Here is a 15352-nt window from a genome sequence, read left to right on the forward strand (position 1 = left end):
CTAATCCAGTTACAGTATGGGCTGGTGTCCATTTACTGGAAGTGCCATCATCCCGGAGCCAAATCAGCCTAATTTTGTTGCTCACTTGGGTGTTTTTCCAGTTGACCGGAGGCCAGAGGACGCCCCCCGACAGGCCAGCAGGGGGACTCGTCCAAACAATTAACATTAATTAACAAATTAACAATTAATTAATTAAAGTTCTGTCCTGTATGTGTGATCTGTAAGTGTGTAAAAACAACATGGCCTTCTGTCTGATTGTCTTCTGTCCCTGTCCTTCTGTCGGTCTGCCACGCACAGAATGAAAGGTGCGCTCCAAATCAAATGCATCATAATTACACTTCACACACACACACGCGCACACACGCACAAACACACACACTAGACCGCAACTCATGTTAGCAATTACAGTGTAATCTGGCTTCCTGTAAGTGAGTGTCAGTAGGATGTTTGTCTACCAGCCAGCTGTGAAATAGAGCTACTGAGACACTCACTGAGTCACGCACAGGGGTGTCTCAGAGTGTGTGTGTGTGTGTGTGTTTGAGAGAAAGAGTGTGTGTTTGTGTGACTGCGAGTGTTTTGCATGGCAGGCCTAAGACTTTCCACCTTGACCTTTATGAATCTGCGTCTCAGCATGCACGACACGTGTATGCTGGTGTGTGTGTGTGTGTGTGTTTTTTGTCTGCCCTCCACAGTTGCACTTCTGTTTATTTCTGCGGTGGAAGTTGTGACTTTGAAATCGATTTCACGAGTTCCCTGAGCAGCTAAAATGCATCTCAGCAAATTTCAGAGACGTCATATTTTCTTCTTGATGCAGTATCTGTCACAGCAACAATCACTGTTGCTATGACAGATACTGCTCACTCAACATCATTACAGGCGTGTCAGAAGTCCAGTCTTCCAGAAAATACACCTGAAGCCACCTTCATCAGGTGTGTCGGTAGAAACTGACCCGACTCAGACTTTCCTGCTGATCTTCTTTTCCTCTCCATGCTGATTTTTATAACTTTTATATTTGTAAAACAATAAGATGGGTGACCAAAGCTTTGTAACAATGAAACTCTTATGCATGCACAAATGATAAACTCGACAGATAAATTTCAAATGCATTTTTGACCACTGCCACACACACACACACACACACACACACACACACACACAGTGGAAACCACAAACACAGGCCAGTGTCTGAAACGTTTGTCTGAAGCAAAGAGCAGCAGTTTTGATGTCAGGTATAATGGGTTAGGCATGGGTGAAGGTTAAACCCTCCACCCCCATTTTTTTGTTTCTTCTGCACTTTCTTCCTCTCTCTCTCCCTCTCTCTCTCTCTCTCTCTCTCTGTTAGCTGCTGAACAACTGCAGTGAGAATCCAGACTTTAATCCTGCTTCATCCTGGCACAGTTCCCTGTGTGTGTGTGTGTGTGTGTGTGTGTGTGTGTGTGTACATGAGGTGAGAACATTCACCATGCTGCTGTGTTGGCATCTCTATAGAGTTTTTTTTTTTTTTTTTTCTATTTTTAGAAACAGAGTAAGATCTGGCATTACATCAGAGGGGGGGATGGAGTGAGGAGGACGAAAGAGAGACAAAAGGAGACACAAAGAGAGAGAGAGACAGAGAGAGAGAGAGAGAGAGAGAGAGAGAGAGAGAGAGAGAGGAATGAAATTAAACATCAGCATTTTGCAGTGGACAAGCGCAGGCAGATGGCGCTGTAGGTGGCCAGTTGCAGGTGAATGCATCACTCTTATTTAATGTGACAGATGATCTTTCTCTGTCTTTCAGGCCCTACAGAGTCCTGATGAAGACCGAAGCCTCTAAACAGTGTTTGTCAGAGAAACTGTGTGTCACACTCAATCTGTTGGTCACAGTTCTCAGAACAAAGTTTCATTTTCTCTACTTCAGCAAACAGATCTTTGACAGTTCAATTTATATTTAAAAATACCAACAATTCAGATTTCCAAAAATGGTACAGATACATATTTAGGGGGAAAATATCACACAGTGTTTTAAATATAATATAGATGTACAATGCTAAATTGAGTGTCTGGTGAAGTGAGCTCATTTATTTATTTATTTTGTGTGTGTGTGTGTGTGTGTGTGTGTGTGTGTGTGTGTGTGTGTGTGTGTGTGTGTCAGCTGAGTCTAGATGGTCCTCAGTTCAATTGCTCCTTAGCAATTTTGCATAATGCACCTTTAAAATGCTGCTGTGTCATATTATGTTCAGGACAGATGGTGCTGTAATAGCCATTAATCTGAGTGTAATTATGCAATCAGGTTTATATTTGCAAGCAATAATTATATCACAGAAAGTTTTTTTTTTTTTTTTTAGGTAGTCTGACTTTAGATCAAAAGTCTGCAGTTTTCACTCCAGAAAGAATCCAGGAAGCCAGTGTTGTAAATCTGCGATGTTAGGAAGAGACTGTCCCTGCATTCACATGGGAGAGGAAGTGAGTGGGCTCTTGAACATTTACACAGAACTGCATTGAAATGGAGTGAAAACAGCTCTGAGCCAGAAAATGTAGCCACAAACCCAGATAACAATCCTGGCTGCTGTCTCACTGTTCGTAAAATTATTCTCACATTGACTGAAAAAAGGGATGTTCACCAGCTCCTAAACTCTGGTTTTCCATGAAATCTCACCAAAGTTAGAAAACACTTTTTTTTTTTCCATATCGTATGACAATGTTACATCTATATGTTTTGAAATATTCACAATTAAGATGTGAGTGTTTTATGGCTGCAGCATGACATCAAATAAAAAACAGCTGAATGTCTTGTGCATCATTTTATACACATTTCCCTGGAATTCAGCAGGAGTTTTCTGGTGTCTCTGAAAACCTTAGGGTCTCATGAAGATCTGTAGGTGTGAACAAAGCTCAGCCGTGCAGCAATGACAAGCAGCAGAAGCTTCCATCCAAAGTGCCTTACAGGACAATGAGAGCATAAAGTTTTGTTACAGGATGTCCCACTGAGAATCCATTCTACACACAAACTACACAGGGCAACAAAAGCTTACAAAAGATTTTAAATCGATCTATTTTAACTGAAATTCAACATGAAGTTGAGGCAGTGCTGAAATACCAGCCAGTGCAGCCATCACAACCCGTTTGCTGGACAAATAAAGGTTCAAAGTGTGGCGTCAGTCTAAATCTGCGATCTTTGATAACGAAGTGATGTCAAGGAGACAGCAGCTGATGGCTAACCAAGAGAAATCTCCCCTCGGAGACGGCTGAAGTTATCTGGAGTGTAACATTATGAGGTGAACTGTGATTATGTCCTTCAGCGCTACATGATAAGAAGACGACACACTCCCCTGGGGGCCGTTGGAGTGCACAGCTGCAAGACAGAATGGGACAACCTGCCTTGACCTGCTGACAAAGTCAATGTGTGTATCTGTGTGAGTGTGTGTGTGTCAAACTGATGTTATGCACATGTGTGTCATTTGAAAATTTTTTATCTATTGAACACGGCAAATAATGAATCCACTGAAACCTGATCCAAAATCTCCTCAGATCCAAACATTTGATGCAACAACAATTGCATCATAATATAAGAGCAGATGCGTGTTACAATGTGCAACTTATAATAATGTTATTGATCTTACACCGCAAGCTTATAGGTTATAACTCTTTTGCCATCTGATTTCACTGTACTTTAGATAATCTGGTGAGTTACAGGACATTATGGCTAATAATAATTCCACTGTACATTTGATATCTTAGAAATAACAAAAAAATATACTAATGGAAAATAAAGCCTCAAAAATCACTGACTTTTAGCCGATTTCCTGTTCTCTGACATCGATATGTGACTTGCATTCAGAACAAAAGATTGAAGATACTCAAGGGGTTACATACAACCCCCGCCAGCCCCCTCCTAACACCCCAGGGCACTGAAAACAGAAACTACGCATTTTTACTACAACAGTCATTGTAATGCACTGTCAGTTTATTATGGATCCATGTGCTTGTTCTTATATGGTGCGGTAGGTGAGGGTTATGTGTTATGTTTGCTTTTCTAAGCTATGCATCTTTTATATGGTGTTGTGCATGATGTCACTTTACTATCATCCTTTCATCACCACATTGAGTGAAATTCCTAAAGACTGAGATGGTGCAGCAGAAAAACATTGAATCTTGGAGGTTCCAGCTGTCAATACATTACATATAACTGGTAGGCATGGAAAACTGAACCGCAACAAAACGGACGGTTTAGTACATAAGACATCCTACAAAGTTCTCAGCAGTGTTAATGAAGTGGCACAGCAGCACTGAACGCAGGGGTCAAACATCCAAAACGAGTCTTTTTTAATTTCTATTAACAATATTGTTGGGAGGCTTATGATGTGTGACTCCTGATGTTGAGAGCACAGGGCAGGGTCATTAAAGGAATAATAGTAACAAAGACAGCTTCTGAGTTGCTGTAAGGTTTCTTTTTTTTTTTAATTTGATGGAGCGAGGCTAACGACTCCCATAGATGTCAAGTCTTTATGCTAAGCTAACATGAAATGCTACCCACAGAAACTGGACCACTGGACGTGCAGAGGTGAAAATGGTATCAAACATCTTGTCTCAGTCTGGGTGAGGCGGAAAATGTTGGAGTACTCCTTTAAGAGCTGATCTTCTGCCACACTCTGCAGAGGTTTCCATGTTTTAGAAGCAGTTGCATCAGAGCATGCACTTGCCATAATAACATGCCCTATACAATATCACATCGTGAGATCCTTTAAGTTTGGATTTTTTCTCTCTTATGGGGGGAGGAGGGGCTCCATATGTAACCTTCTCTTCTTTCCTCTATGTACATGATCCTCCACTCTTCGGTTTCTTAAGCACACACATACACACACACACCCTTTCTACAACTGTAAAATGTCACCCTCCCCATTATGTGTGCTATGTACAGTAGTGTACTGCTCTTGTCTGTTGGTTTGTTTGCTTTAAGTTTTCTTTTGTTTTGTTTTTTTATTGTTTCATCTCAAAATATGGTGGCAGTGTGGTGACATATTAAAATAAATAAATAAATACAAATGAATTTGGTCTGTGCTTACAGCAGCTTGTAACAGTTGGTTATACTTGATTCATAATGCATTACAGTGTAATATGGCATTTCTAAGGCTGCACTGCTGTAACTCATGGGGAGCTACTGATGTGTTATAAACAGTGAATATATTGGCCCTGACTCCCATTACTCACTCCTTACAGTGCACTGTAACATTTTCTGATGCAGTCATCATGTATTTTTTTGACCAGCAGTACAAATAAGGTGTTACAGGGACACCTTGTGGTCAACTGCTGACAGTACACACAGATCCTGGCTTTCCGTGACACCTGCTCTCTGTAAATGTGTGTGTGTGTGTGTGTGTGTGTGTGTGTGTGTGTGTGTGTGTGTGTGTGTGTGTGTATTTGTGCTTCTTATAGTTACTCAATTTTCCACATTTTTCTTTTTAGACAACAAATTGATGAAGTTGTTTTGGCGCAAAAGGAATCAGGACTGACTCATGTGGTGATCAATCCTGCTGTGTCAGCACAGTGTACACTGTGCTGAATACGGTACAGCGCCACAGTGGGCGGTGCCGGTACTGCAGCAAAATTAGAAAACCCTACTGTAGCGTACAGAGCCATAGCTTTAATATGAGCAAAAAAAAAAAAAAAAAGTGTTTAACCTTTTAAAATTTAAGAAAGGCGGCCGCCCCTGAATTTTATGTGGATGAAAACCTCTGCATACTGATACTGTCAATTAATATTTTTATAGCCCTCCAAAATTTCTCAAATCATGTCTTTATGGGAGGTCATGTGTCTTATTACGGGAGCTTTTTTTTTTTTTTTTTACTTTTGTATAATAAATTCATTCTTGTGACTTCCCTGGTCGTTCCCAATATAAAATTCACTGCAATTTTATTTATATTCTTTATTGTGTGAAAACTGTAGTTGGCAGTTTGACATGAGTAGCGCTTGGCCATTTTATTTTGTTTTTTGCACAGTAGCTCTTGGATAATAATAATTTAAAAAAGATCGGAGACTCCGTATCTACCGACTGTACTAAGGGGTCTGCTACAGTAAACATCCATTATATTAATGATTCCTGAGGTTCGAGGATAAGTAAATATCAAAAGGGAGGAGTGGAGATCCTCCCGGCTCCCGGTGCTCCTGCTCGGATCTGTGATGGAAACGTGGCGTGGCGGAAATCCCGGAGACAGAGAGAGACGGGCGGACGTGCGTCTGCAAACCCGCTGTTCCACGTGGACCCTGTCATTGACCAAAACACACAGACACACACACAGACACACACACACACACACACACACACACACACACACACACACACACACACACACACACACACACACACACACACCCTCTCTCTCTCCGTCTCCGTGGCAGGGAGGGAGCGCGCATGCCGCCGCCGCCGTTGCGCAGTGGGAGGCGCGAGCAGGCGCGGGGCGGTGCGGGACGGCGGCGTTCTCCCGTTATGAACCCAAGAAACTAGAGGTGCCCGGCGGAGCGCGTTTTGCCGTCTACACATCAACTATGCAGAGAGGTAGGCTTCTTCTTCTCCTCCCGTGCAGCTCCGGGCTGCGGCTCCATGTCTTTTGTTTAAAGCTTCATTTGACTGCGGCTCAGTGAGTTTCACTGCGCGCGCCGCCTCACTGACCCCTCTTATCATTTAGCCTGTAATTAGCCTCGGCTTGTGCTCTCCTACAGTTTGACGCTGGGAAATCAAAGTCTTGTCCACCAGGTCCGGCCGGGCGGGTGGTCCAAAGACACAAAGACGAGACAGAATGATTCAGTCCGGCAGGGATTTTATCAAGTCATTCTAAGCCTCAGCATTTAGACTGTCCTCTGCTCGTGCTACAGAGAGCTGGACTCAGACACGAGCCTCGGTCTTAGCATCACCTTAGCATCATCTGCTTGATGGGAGGACACACACACACACACACACACACACACACACACACACACACACACACACACACACACACACACACACACACACACACACACACACACACACACACTGTAATAAAGCAGACGGCCAGACAGTCTTCGGGCTATAGGGCTACAGTGGTGGGTGCAGCCTTTTCTTTTCTTTTTTTAATATGCTTACATGTATTTTAGTATTAGCTTTTGTTGAAATCCCACTTTTAATGGAAATATTTGGACAATTCATTATTATTTTGTTCTCCTTGTCCAACCATCAAGACACATATAGTGGCTCTCAGTCAGCAGTATGACTGATATGAGCTTTGTGTTGCTTCATACTCACATGCCGGTTCAGTTGTACTTTACACCCTCTTCCATTCCACTTTGTCCATTCAATTTATTGGCCAAAGACTGGGCTGCTGTTGGTGCAGGCTGACAGATGCAGACAGATGCAGACAGATGCATGAGCGAGGCCGGCTGAGGAGGTCATGCGAGGCTCTGACGTTGCTGCATTGCTTGCAGGTGTGCCAATGAACCCTTACCTGGACAGGCTGGCCCCGTGTGTCCTGTCCCTGGTCCTGCTCACACACCTCAGTCTGGCTGCACCAGGGGTACCAGGGGCACAGAGGTAACCCACCACCACCACCACCTCCTGTTAAGTTTTATCTGTGTGCTTTACAGTTGGTGTGTAAAGCCCTGTGAGTCACGCCTGTGATTAAGTGCTTTGTAAATACATGGCTTGTTTGGGTTCATCTTTCTCTGAAGCATGTCTTCATTTTCTCTCTTTCTCTTTCTCTCTCTCTCGCTCTCTCACATACACACATACACTGTATATATAAAGGCTGGGTTGTGGCATGCTGTAGCTGTATGTCTGAATAAGTGGATCAGCTGCTGCTATGTAACTTTCCTGCCACTGTGCCATAGTTTGGACGTTCATGTAGATCTACTTGCACTAGTTATTTAATATTTATCTATTGCCTTTGAATTTTAGTGAATCTTAGTAAATGCCCTGTGTCTTGTGTTTTTTATGTGTTTTTTTATGTTTATATTGGAATTGCGTCACTTGAGTGCCACTACTGCTTTTGTTGTACTTACATACAATGACAATAATGGATTTTCTGATTTTTGATTTTTGATTTCTGATCTCTGATATGCTACATAATCAGGCTATTCTAAAAAAGCGTTTTGATTCCTGCTGGAGACAGTCAGTGTTAGCTGTTAGTGTCCATGATTTACTTTTTACATTTTCATCACTGTGGCGTACAAGGCTCACATTTTGAATTTTTTCTTACCTCATGATCAAAGATGATCGATGAATAACTAAACATTCAATATACTTAAAAGACACTTTATATCATTAATATAATCTGGATTTATTTTGTGGATTTTGATGTTTCATCTTGAGAGGGAATCACAGGTCAGAAAGGCAGGCAGATTTGTCAGTCGGTGTGTGTTGCCTGTGTTGACTTGAAATACACACATATACACACACACAAAATGCAACGCAAGGTATGAGTGAAGTAAGGCAAAGGGAAAGTGCATTATCTTTATTGCAGCACCTTATGTCTTGTCTATAGCTTGGTACACGATAATAAATATGTATGACTGTTTACTGTGGCAGTGTGTGACAGAGCTGGGAAATGCCCACACACCCATATACCAAACAGATTAAACTCTGTGTGCCTTCATCACTGTGGGTCATCAGATGTTGTACAGAACTTGAGATTAATTTATCATAAGAAACATTAAAAAAAAAAATTTGTTGTGTAGGCTAAGTTGTTACCAGAAAACAAAACAAACACACAAACAATAAAAATAGATAATAGGTAATATATTACAAATGTAAAGGAGGAAGGATAAGGCTTTTTATTTGCTTATTTTTCTTGTTATTTATGTGTGTAGTTGTTATTTACATTTTTATGTCTTTACCTCACAGAGAGGAGTCAGCAGATGCCCCTCCCCCTTCCGCGGTGCTAGCCAATCCCTTTGGCCCTGGAGAGGACGACCGCAGGTGAGTGACCCCTGGACTGTCATGTTATATCGCAAACAAGTCATAAATGCAGACCGGAAGGTGCACGTTTTAAAATTTTTAACAAATTAAAATACTCTTCAGAAAATGAAAGCTATCCTCAGTGGATAAGGATGAGGTGAAGTGCCTCTGTGGAAAGCCTGCCATCACGGATTTCCTTAAATTCTGACATCAAAGCTGATCACCCAACATGCAGCTTGAAACTATCTCTGTTCTCTCATACAGTATAATTAACATAAAGCACACCCTTTTTAGAATGCATACCGTATACACTAAGCATGTATGGAATATAGATATAGACATGCATTTTTTATCCATTATATCCACACAGAGCTATTTGAATGGCTATAATAACCATCACCTGGATGATTGAAAACCTACAATGTCTACATGAATGTCCAGATGAAAATTTTATGGATCTTGTAGTGTGCTGGAAATGCACAAACTACATCTTAATGTTTTTTCAGTCTATTGTGGTGGACTGAGCCTCTTTTTCCTGTCCAGTCTGTGGACTTTGGTTGCTGTGTTGTGCTAATGGTGTAATGTGCGCCTCTTACTGATAAGATTAAATGTATAGCACCACGACTTAATACCTGAGCTGTGAAATATTCCAAACCGGTGAAGATATCGCTATCCTCATCCATATTACGCTTGATATCTCAGATGTCGTCTCTTTCTACTACAAGTCGACCCATTTTGAATTCCAGGTTTAATTCATGTTGGTGCTCAAAATGAGGGACACATGGCTAAAAGTAACCTGTGAGGTGATCGTATTGTGGAATTATGGACTGTAGTGTGTTGGCAGGGTCTGATAAGATTACTGTATGTGTACATCAACACTGCTTCATGGTGCTGTTAGCTCACTGTCTTAAGTCTGTAGATTGTTAGAGGTTAGCTGTGCAGAATAACAAAGGGTAGAAAAAGCGCTTGTTAAGATAAGATACATACATTAGTGCACGATGAGTGGATTCAAGGAGAGTCTGCATCTGTGCAGTGTGAGTAGAGAGAAAGGGCATTTCCTGCTGTGTGTAATGATAATCTTTTACAGTATACCTAACATTACTGTCGTTGCATTCTAATGAATGTGTCATCAAAAAGAACATTGCTTTATGCACAGGCAATGCGTGAGATTTAAAAAAAAGTTTCAATATTCACTTAAATGATGCCCTTTGCCTTTGGAAACACATCAACCTTTAGAAATTCATGCATTGTACCAACTCTTATTTCATGTCAAAATTAAGAAAAGTCCCTCTGTCCTTCCTTCCTTCCTTATTACATAGTTAATCAGGTGTTAATTAGTCTATATAGTTTTCATAGTCAGGATAGTTGTACTGTCGAAAACATTTTTCCATCAGCACTTTTGCCCTCAGTGTTTAACTGGTTTAGTGAATGATTTCACACAACTAACAGCATGAATCACACACATGCCTGCACAGCGCCTGTGCACACACATGTTCACTTTTTCCACTCTGGAGAGTGTGTTTGTTGAGCCTTGAGATGAGAGCTGCTGTGTAATGCTGACTTGACAGTCTGTGTGAAGGACAACAGGGTGGTCGACGCAGAAAGCTCCTGATGCTGACGAGAAGTCAAACGCAGGGTTTCCACCAGGAAATTATATTGTTACTGTTGGAGTGTTAATGGATTGTTGTTATCATTTTTATTATCTGTAATACATTTTGAGCTGCATTCTGTGCATGAAAAGTGCGTTACAATTTTTTAAAAATATATTATCATTATTGTTATTGTCTTTGCTGTTGTTTAGATTCCTGAGCAGGGTGGAGAGGCCTTTGAAACAGCATCTCTGTGCCATATGCACCATAATGACAGGGGCAGCATGGAGGCTCAGTGGTTAGCTCCGTTGCTGGGAGTCTTGCTGTCCTCTGCCATGTGTTCACTGGGAGAGACTCCAGCCACTCGCAACCCTGAAAAGGACTGAACATGAAGAGAAAATGAATGAATGAACAGGTCAACATGTCCTGCACTTTGATGAGTACCATGTGAGGCAGCTGGACATATAAAACCTGTTGTTGGTGGAGAGTTTTTCACTCACTTAAGAAATTGAAAATATATATGTATATATATCTATACAAGTGGGCATGGCCTTGACCGTTTTTGTCGTGTGAGCTGCCCACTACCACGCCCCACTTTGACTGAAGGGCTCGAAAAGCTAATCAGCTTTTCTGTGGCGCATGACATGCCAGGTCAAAGTTTTGTGATGACGTGTGAATCCATTCAGAAGTTATGAACCTTACTGTGATATGCCACACCCACTACTATGCCGCTACTATGCCGCAAACAAAACTTCACTAACTACTGCCGTTCCAGTTCTGCCGGTATCGAGTCCTGTGCTTCCCAGTAGAGCAGATGTCACAGCCACACCTGTGCCACACGGCCACATATGCTGGGTCTTTCCTTGGTGACTGCAGCAGTGGCCTCAGACATCTCTTGAGTTGGCCACAACAGCGCCACAGAGTCAGCACAGAGCTACAACTCTGGCACTGAAGACTGCAGATACTCCCCATCCCAGGCATAACGTCTGTTGCAGTCTTTTCTCCAGGGATCTAGCAGGAAGAAATCTGTTTTATGCTGAATGAACATGCCATTGACAGTATTGATTACTAAGCTTATACTCCATGCATCAAGCTGGTATTGTATATCTGGACAGGAGTCTGATCTAGTGAATGAAGATCTGTCTGTTGTGATGACTTAGACATCAATCCTTCAACAAGAAGTCTTTCAAGCTTCCTTTGGAAACCTCATGGTTGCAGTGCAGCAAACTCGCAAATGTGTCAGATTTACTGGATGAACATTTCCATAATCTCAGTTTATGTGTGAAGTTCTTAGTGTGACTAATTGATTTGTTGTGTTATCCATGATAGATTATGTATTTAGCAGAAAAGCCAGGGCAGGCTGTGCATCCATTACCACACAAATCCACTCCTTCACCATGTGTCGTCTGCCCAATCAGCCTGGCCAAGACGGTAATCTGCTGGTTGCAGTATAATTGTTGGATGATTATAATAAAGTATGTTGACTGTATTGTGCAGCAGGTTGTTTTCCTTCTGCAATGCAGGTGTATGTCAAACCTGTGAAAAGGATTAGCACAGACATTAGTGAGGGTTTTCTTGCAGGTGTAAGACTTCAGGATATGAAAATCTCTTGTCTTGTCACATTATAGATGCCATCCAGATGTTTTACTGAGGTGTTGTTGTGTATGCTGTCTGTTGTAGGTTGCTGCAGAGTTACATTCAAGCCAGTCTGAAGGATGGCCAGGGAGGACCTGAAATCAGCACCTGGGAACAAGGTAGACAGCACCACCTACTGGCCTTTCTCTGTATCACTGGTATCATATTCGTAAACCTTTGCCAGAATTTCTCGAACCTTCTCACGCCATGGATCCACTGAGGCATCCACCATTTAATCAGGTTTTTCTCCCAGTGAAGGATTTTTTGTGATATCATTTGATCCAGGAGTAACTGAATAATTTTCTGTACTGCAGTTATTGTAATTTTTAAGAGTGAAAATTGTGTTCAAAATGAGCAAAAACATATAGAACCTAATTTTAAAGACACCTGATGAATTATTTTCCTTTATAATCCCCTCATTGATCTCTTGAAGGTCCCAACACAGTACTTTTCCCTACCTTAGGTGTTTGTTTGTCTGACTCCACCATAGTATATGCTGCAGTTATATGCTGTGGTAACAAATGTCAAGTATCTGTCTTATTAAAACACATCGTTCTCCTCCTGCTTTGTGTCAGAGGTATTCTTCCTGTTTCGTCTCTATGACTATGATCGCAGCGGTCACATGGACGGCCTGGAGATGATGAAGCTGTTGTCAGACTACAACTCCCACAATGCACCTGGAGCACAAGCCAATGAGCCGGTGAGGAAGAGTGGGTGTGGGTGTGTGTGTTAAGTGACATTAAGTTACATTTCTTTAGTCTTTAGGTAACTGCTTCACTCAAAGACGGAGTGCCTTAGTTGTTTTTCCATGGTCTGCATGACCTAAAAATTAATATCAAACAAGACGTCCATAATTTTGTCTCTTGTCCTTTCACCTGCCCCTGACACTAGAGCCATGCAGCACTTCCTTCTTTATTTGTAAACTTGTATTTTTTAAAATCTAACTATCTATGTCTCAGAGTATGTTTGTAATTACATCTAACATTACTATGTATTTTTTTCTTTGCATTTAATTTACATTCCTTAGTAAATTATGTTTGTAAGAGTACTCTAAGTTCTCTGTCTTTGTCTTTTTATATGATTCTGTTTATGTGTTTGCACCCATATATTTTTAATATTCACATGTCTGTGCCGACAGATTCCCTCTGTTTCTGTGTTTCAGGTGGTGACCATGGTAGATTTCTTGCTCCAGACTCAGGATCTAAACCAGGACGGTCTGCTGGCCCCCTCTGAGCTGCTGTCTCCTCCATTACCTCACACACAGGTAATTTTTTTTACATTTAACCTCAGTTTTTTTTTTTTTTTTTTTTTTTTAATTTAGTAAACTGTAGTCTGTAATAACCTCACCTGGGACTCTCTGACACACAGGAGCCCAGCGACAGTAACGCAAATCACCAGGGGCAGGATCTGACAGCGGAGGAGAAGCTGTCGAAGCCTGAGGAGGAGAAGGCAGGAGCAGAGGAGCAGAGAGGGGAGGAAACACAGGAAGGCAGAGAGCATGAGCAGAAGACTCAGCAAGAGGAGCTGGAGCTTAAAGAAGATGCACCACCTGAACATGAAGTGAAAACGCAGGATGAGGCACCCAGGCAGGATGTAGAGGAGCAGAACGGACTGCAAATCCCAGAACAGGGGCAGGAACAAGACGCACCAGTACATCAGGGACAACCAGAGATATGACCTGCACGATTGTTTTCCCACCCAGACTGAGACAAATTCTGGTCACTTTGGGTTCAGCCTGTGGCAGACTGTTGACTGAGTTACTCCATCCTATTGCAATCTTCAACCCCCACAAATGTTTTTTCTCTGGATCTTTTCTCTGACATTGCATTTTGCTATCCATTTCACTGGTAAACAAACCAAGTGGATGGTTGTTCAATTAAAAAGCACATCTCAACGTATTTACAATAATGTTTCTGCATTCTTCATTACAGCTAATGGGTGACACTGTTTGCAAGCTCGGATCCTCCAGCGCCTTTTGGTTTTTAATGAGGAACGCTAAGCTTTCCAGGGTACCAAAAGGAAAAAAAAGTCCTACATTTGAAATGAACGTTACGCCGTTGGTAAAACTAAAGCCATCATTAATAGAGCTCATTATTTTTGAATAATCTTTTTTTGGAAAAATGAGACAGTTCATCATCTAGTGCAATTTTAAAGGACTGTTTCGGATTTTTCGAAGTGGGGTCGTATGAGGTACTTATACATAATTAACATATTACCAACAGTGGACCTGGACCAGACGTCTAGCAATGAGGCAAAACATATTTTATCCATCTAAAAAAGGCAAACCTAAAATTATATATTTAGAATATTCCCACCGCTTTACCTTGATGTCAGACAGCCCTTTCCTTTGGCAGTACATTTTCTCCACAGTAGAATAACACACTAACTATGGACAAGTACCTCATTAAACCCCACCTCAAGAAAAATCTGAAATAATCCTTGAAATGCTGCTTTGAAAACTCCTAGCGGTGCTTGATGTTGGGCACTTGCTTTGCTTCATCTGTATTTATTCCTTCTCCTTTATCATTGACAAGTTAAATCAAGTATTCTTTCATCGTATTCATGCCTCGTCTCGATTTAGAGACGTGCTCGGTGTCGGAGAGGTTAAGGTCACAGCTCACCAGCCCCCGTCATCTGTTTCCTCGTCTGCCTCCTCAGCCACCACTACACACACAACACTGACCTGCCCAACACTCTGCTTAGCTTTTGCACTCTATATTTATGCACCAGGGGGCGCTAATGTACTGTTCTGTTGTTATGCTGCTGGTGTCGTTTACAGACAACTCAGTTCCCAACCATTTGCAATCAATGCCAAACAAATTCTTACATTGTGTTAGAGGAAAAATATTGACTTACCTTCCATGTAATGCAGTGTTGGTATATCTGAGTATATCAGTATATCTCATTGTGTTTGCTGGCCCTCTTGTGTGATGCATTAAATTATATTTTGATGAGGATTTTGTGCACGTGTGTGCCTGACTGCCCTCAGCCAGGAGTGTTTAAACCTGCCCGCCTGTTTGCAGCTGCACAGTGTTGTGGACAGACAGCCGCTGTGCAGATAACGTGTGATGTCAAGTGATTCTGAACTTGATCTGAACACCTGGAATGTATTTGAACAGTATGAATGCAATGACTATTGTTTGGCTGTAAATTTCTCTCATTTTTTATTTTGAGGTTAGCACATTTATACAGCTGGAGCAAAAATAAAGTCAGTGCTTCTTTG

General features: G+C 41.7%; 1 protein-coding gene across 1 annotated transcript; it reads left to right on the plus strand.

Annotated features, from left to right (window-relative positions):
- Nucleotides 1-6383: 6383 nt before the first annotated feature.
- cgref1 (cell growth regulator with EF-hand domain 1) lies at nt 6384-15346 on the plus strand. The gene is made up of 7 exons (XM_030046441.1): nt 6384-6532; nt 7438-7543; nt 8852-8926; nt 12175-12248; nt 12705-12829; nt 13292-13393; nt 13498-15346. Exons 1-7 carry the CDS (start codon nt 6523-6525, stop codon nt 13804-13806), a joined length of 801 nt encoding a protein of 266 aa, XP_029902301.1. The 5' UTR covers nt 6384-6522; the 3' UTR covers nt 13807-15346.
- The last annotated feature ends 6 nt before the right edge of the window (nt 15347-15352 follow it).

Source organism: Myripristis murdjan, chromosome 3 (assembly GCF_902150065.1).
Source record: "Myripristis murdjan chromosome 3, fMyrMur1.1, whole genome shotgun sequence".
Taxonomy (NCBI): domain Eukaryota; kingdom Metazoa; phylum Chordata; class Actinopteri; order Holocentriformes; family Holocentridae; genus Myripristis; species Myripristis murdjan.

Bases quoted from the DNA above. Each gene is read 5' to 3' on its own strand.
- cgref1 (XM_030046441.1), top strand. The intron at 12,249-12,704 runs GTAGACAGCACC...GCTTTGTGTCAG, and splicing joins AATCAGCACCTGGGAACAAG to AGGTATTCTTCCTGTTTCGT. The intron at 13,394-13,497 runs GTAATTTTTTTT...TCTGACACACAG, and splicing joins CTCCATTACCTCACACACAG to GAGCCCAGCGACAGTAACGC.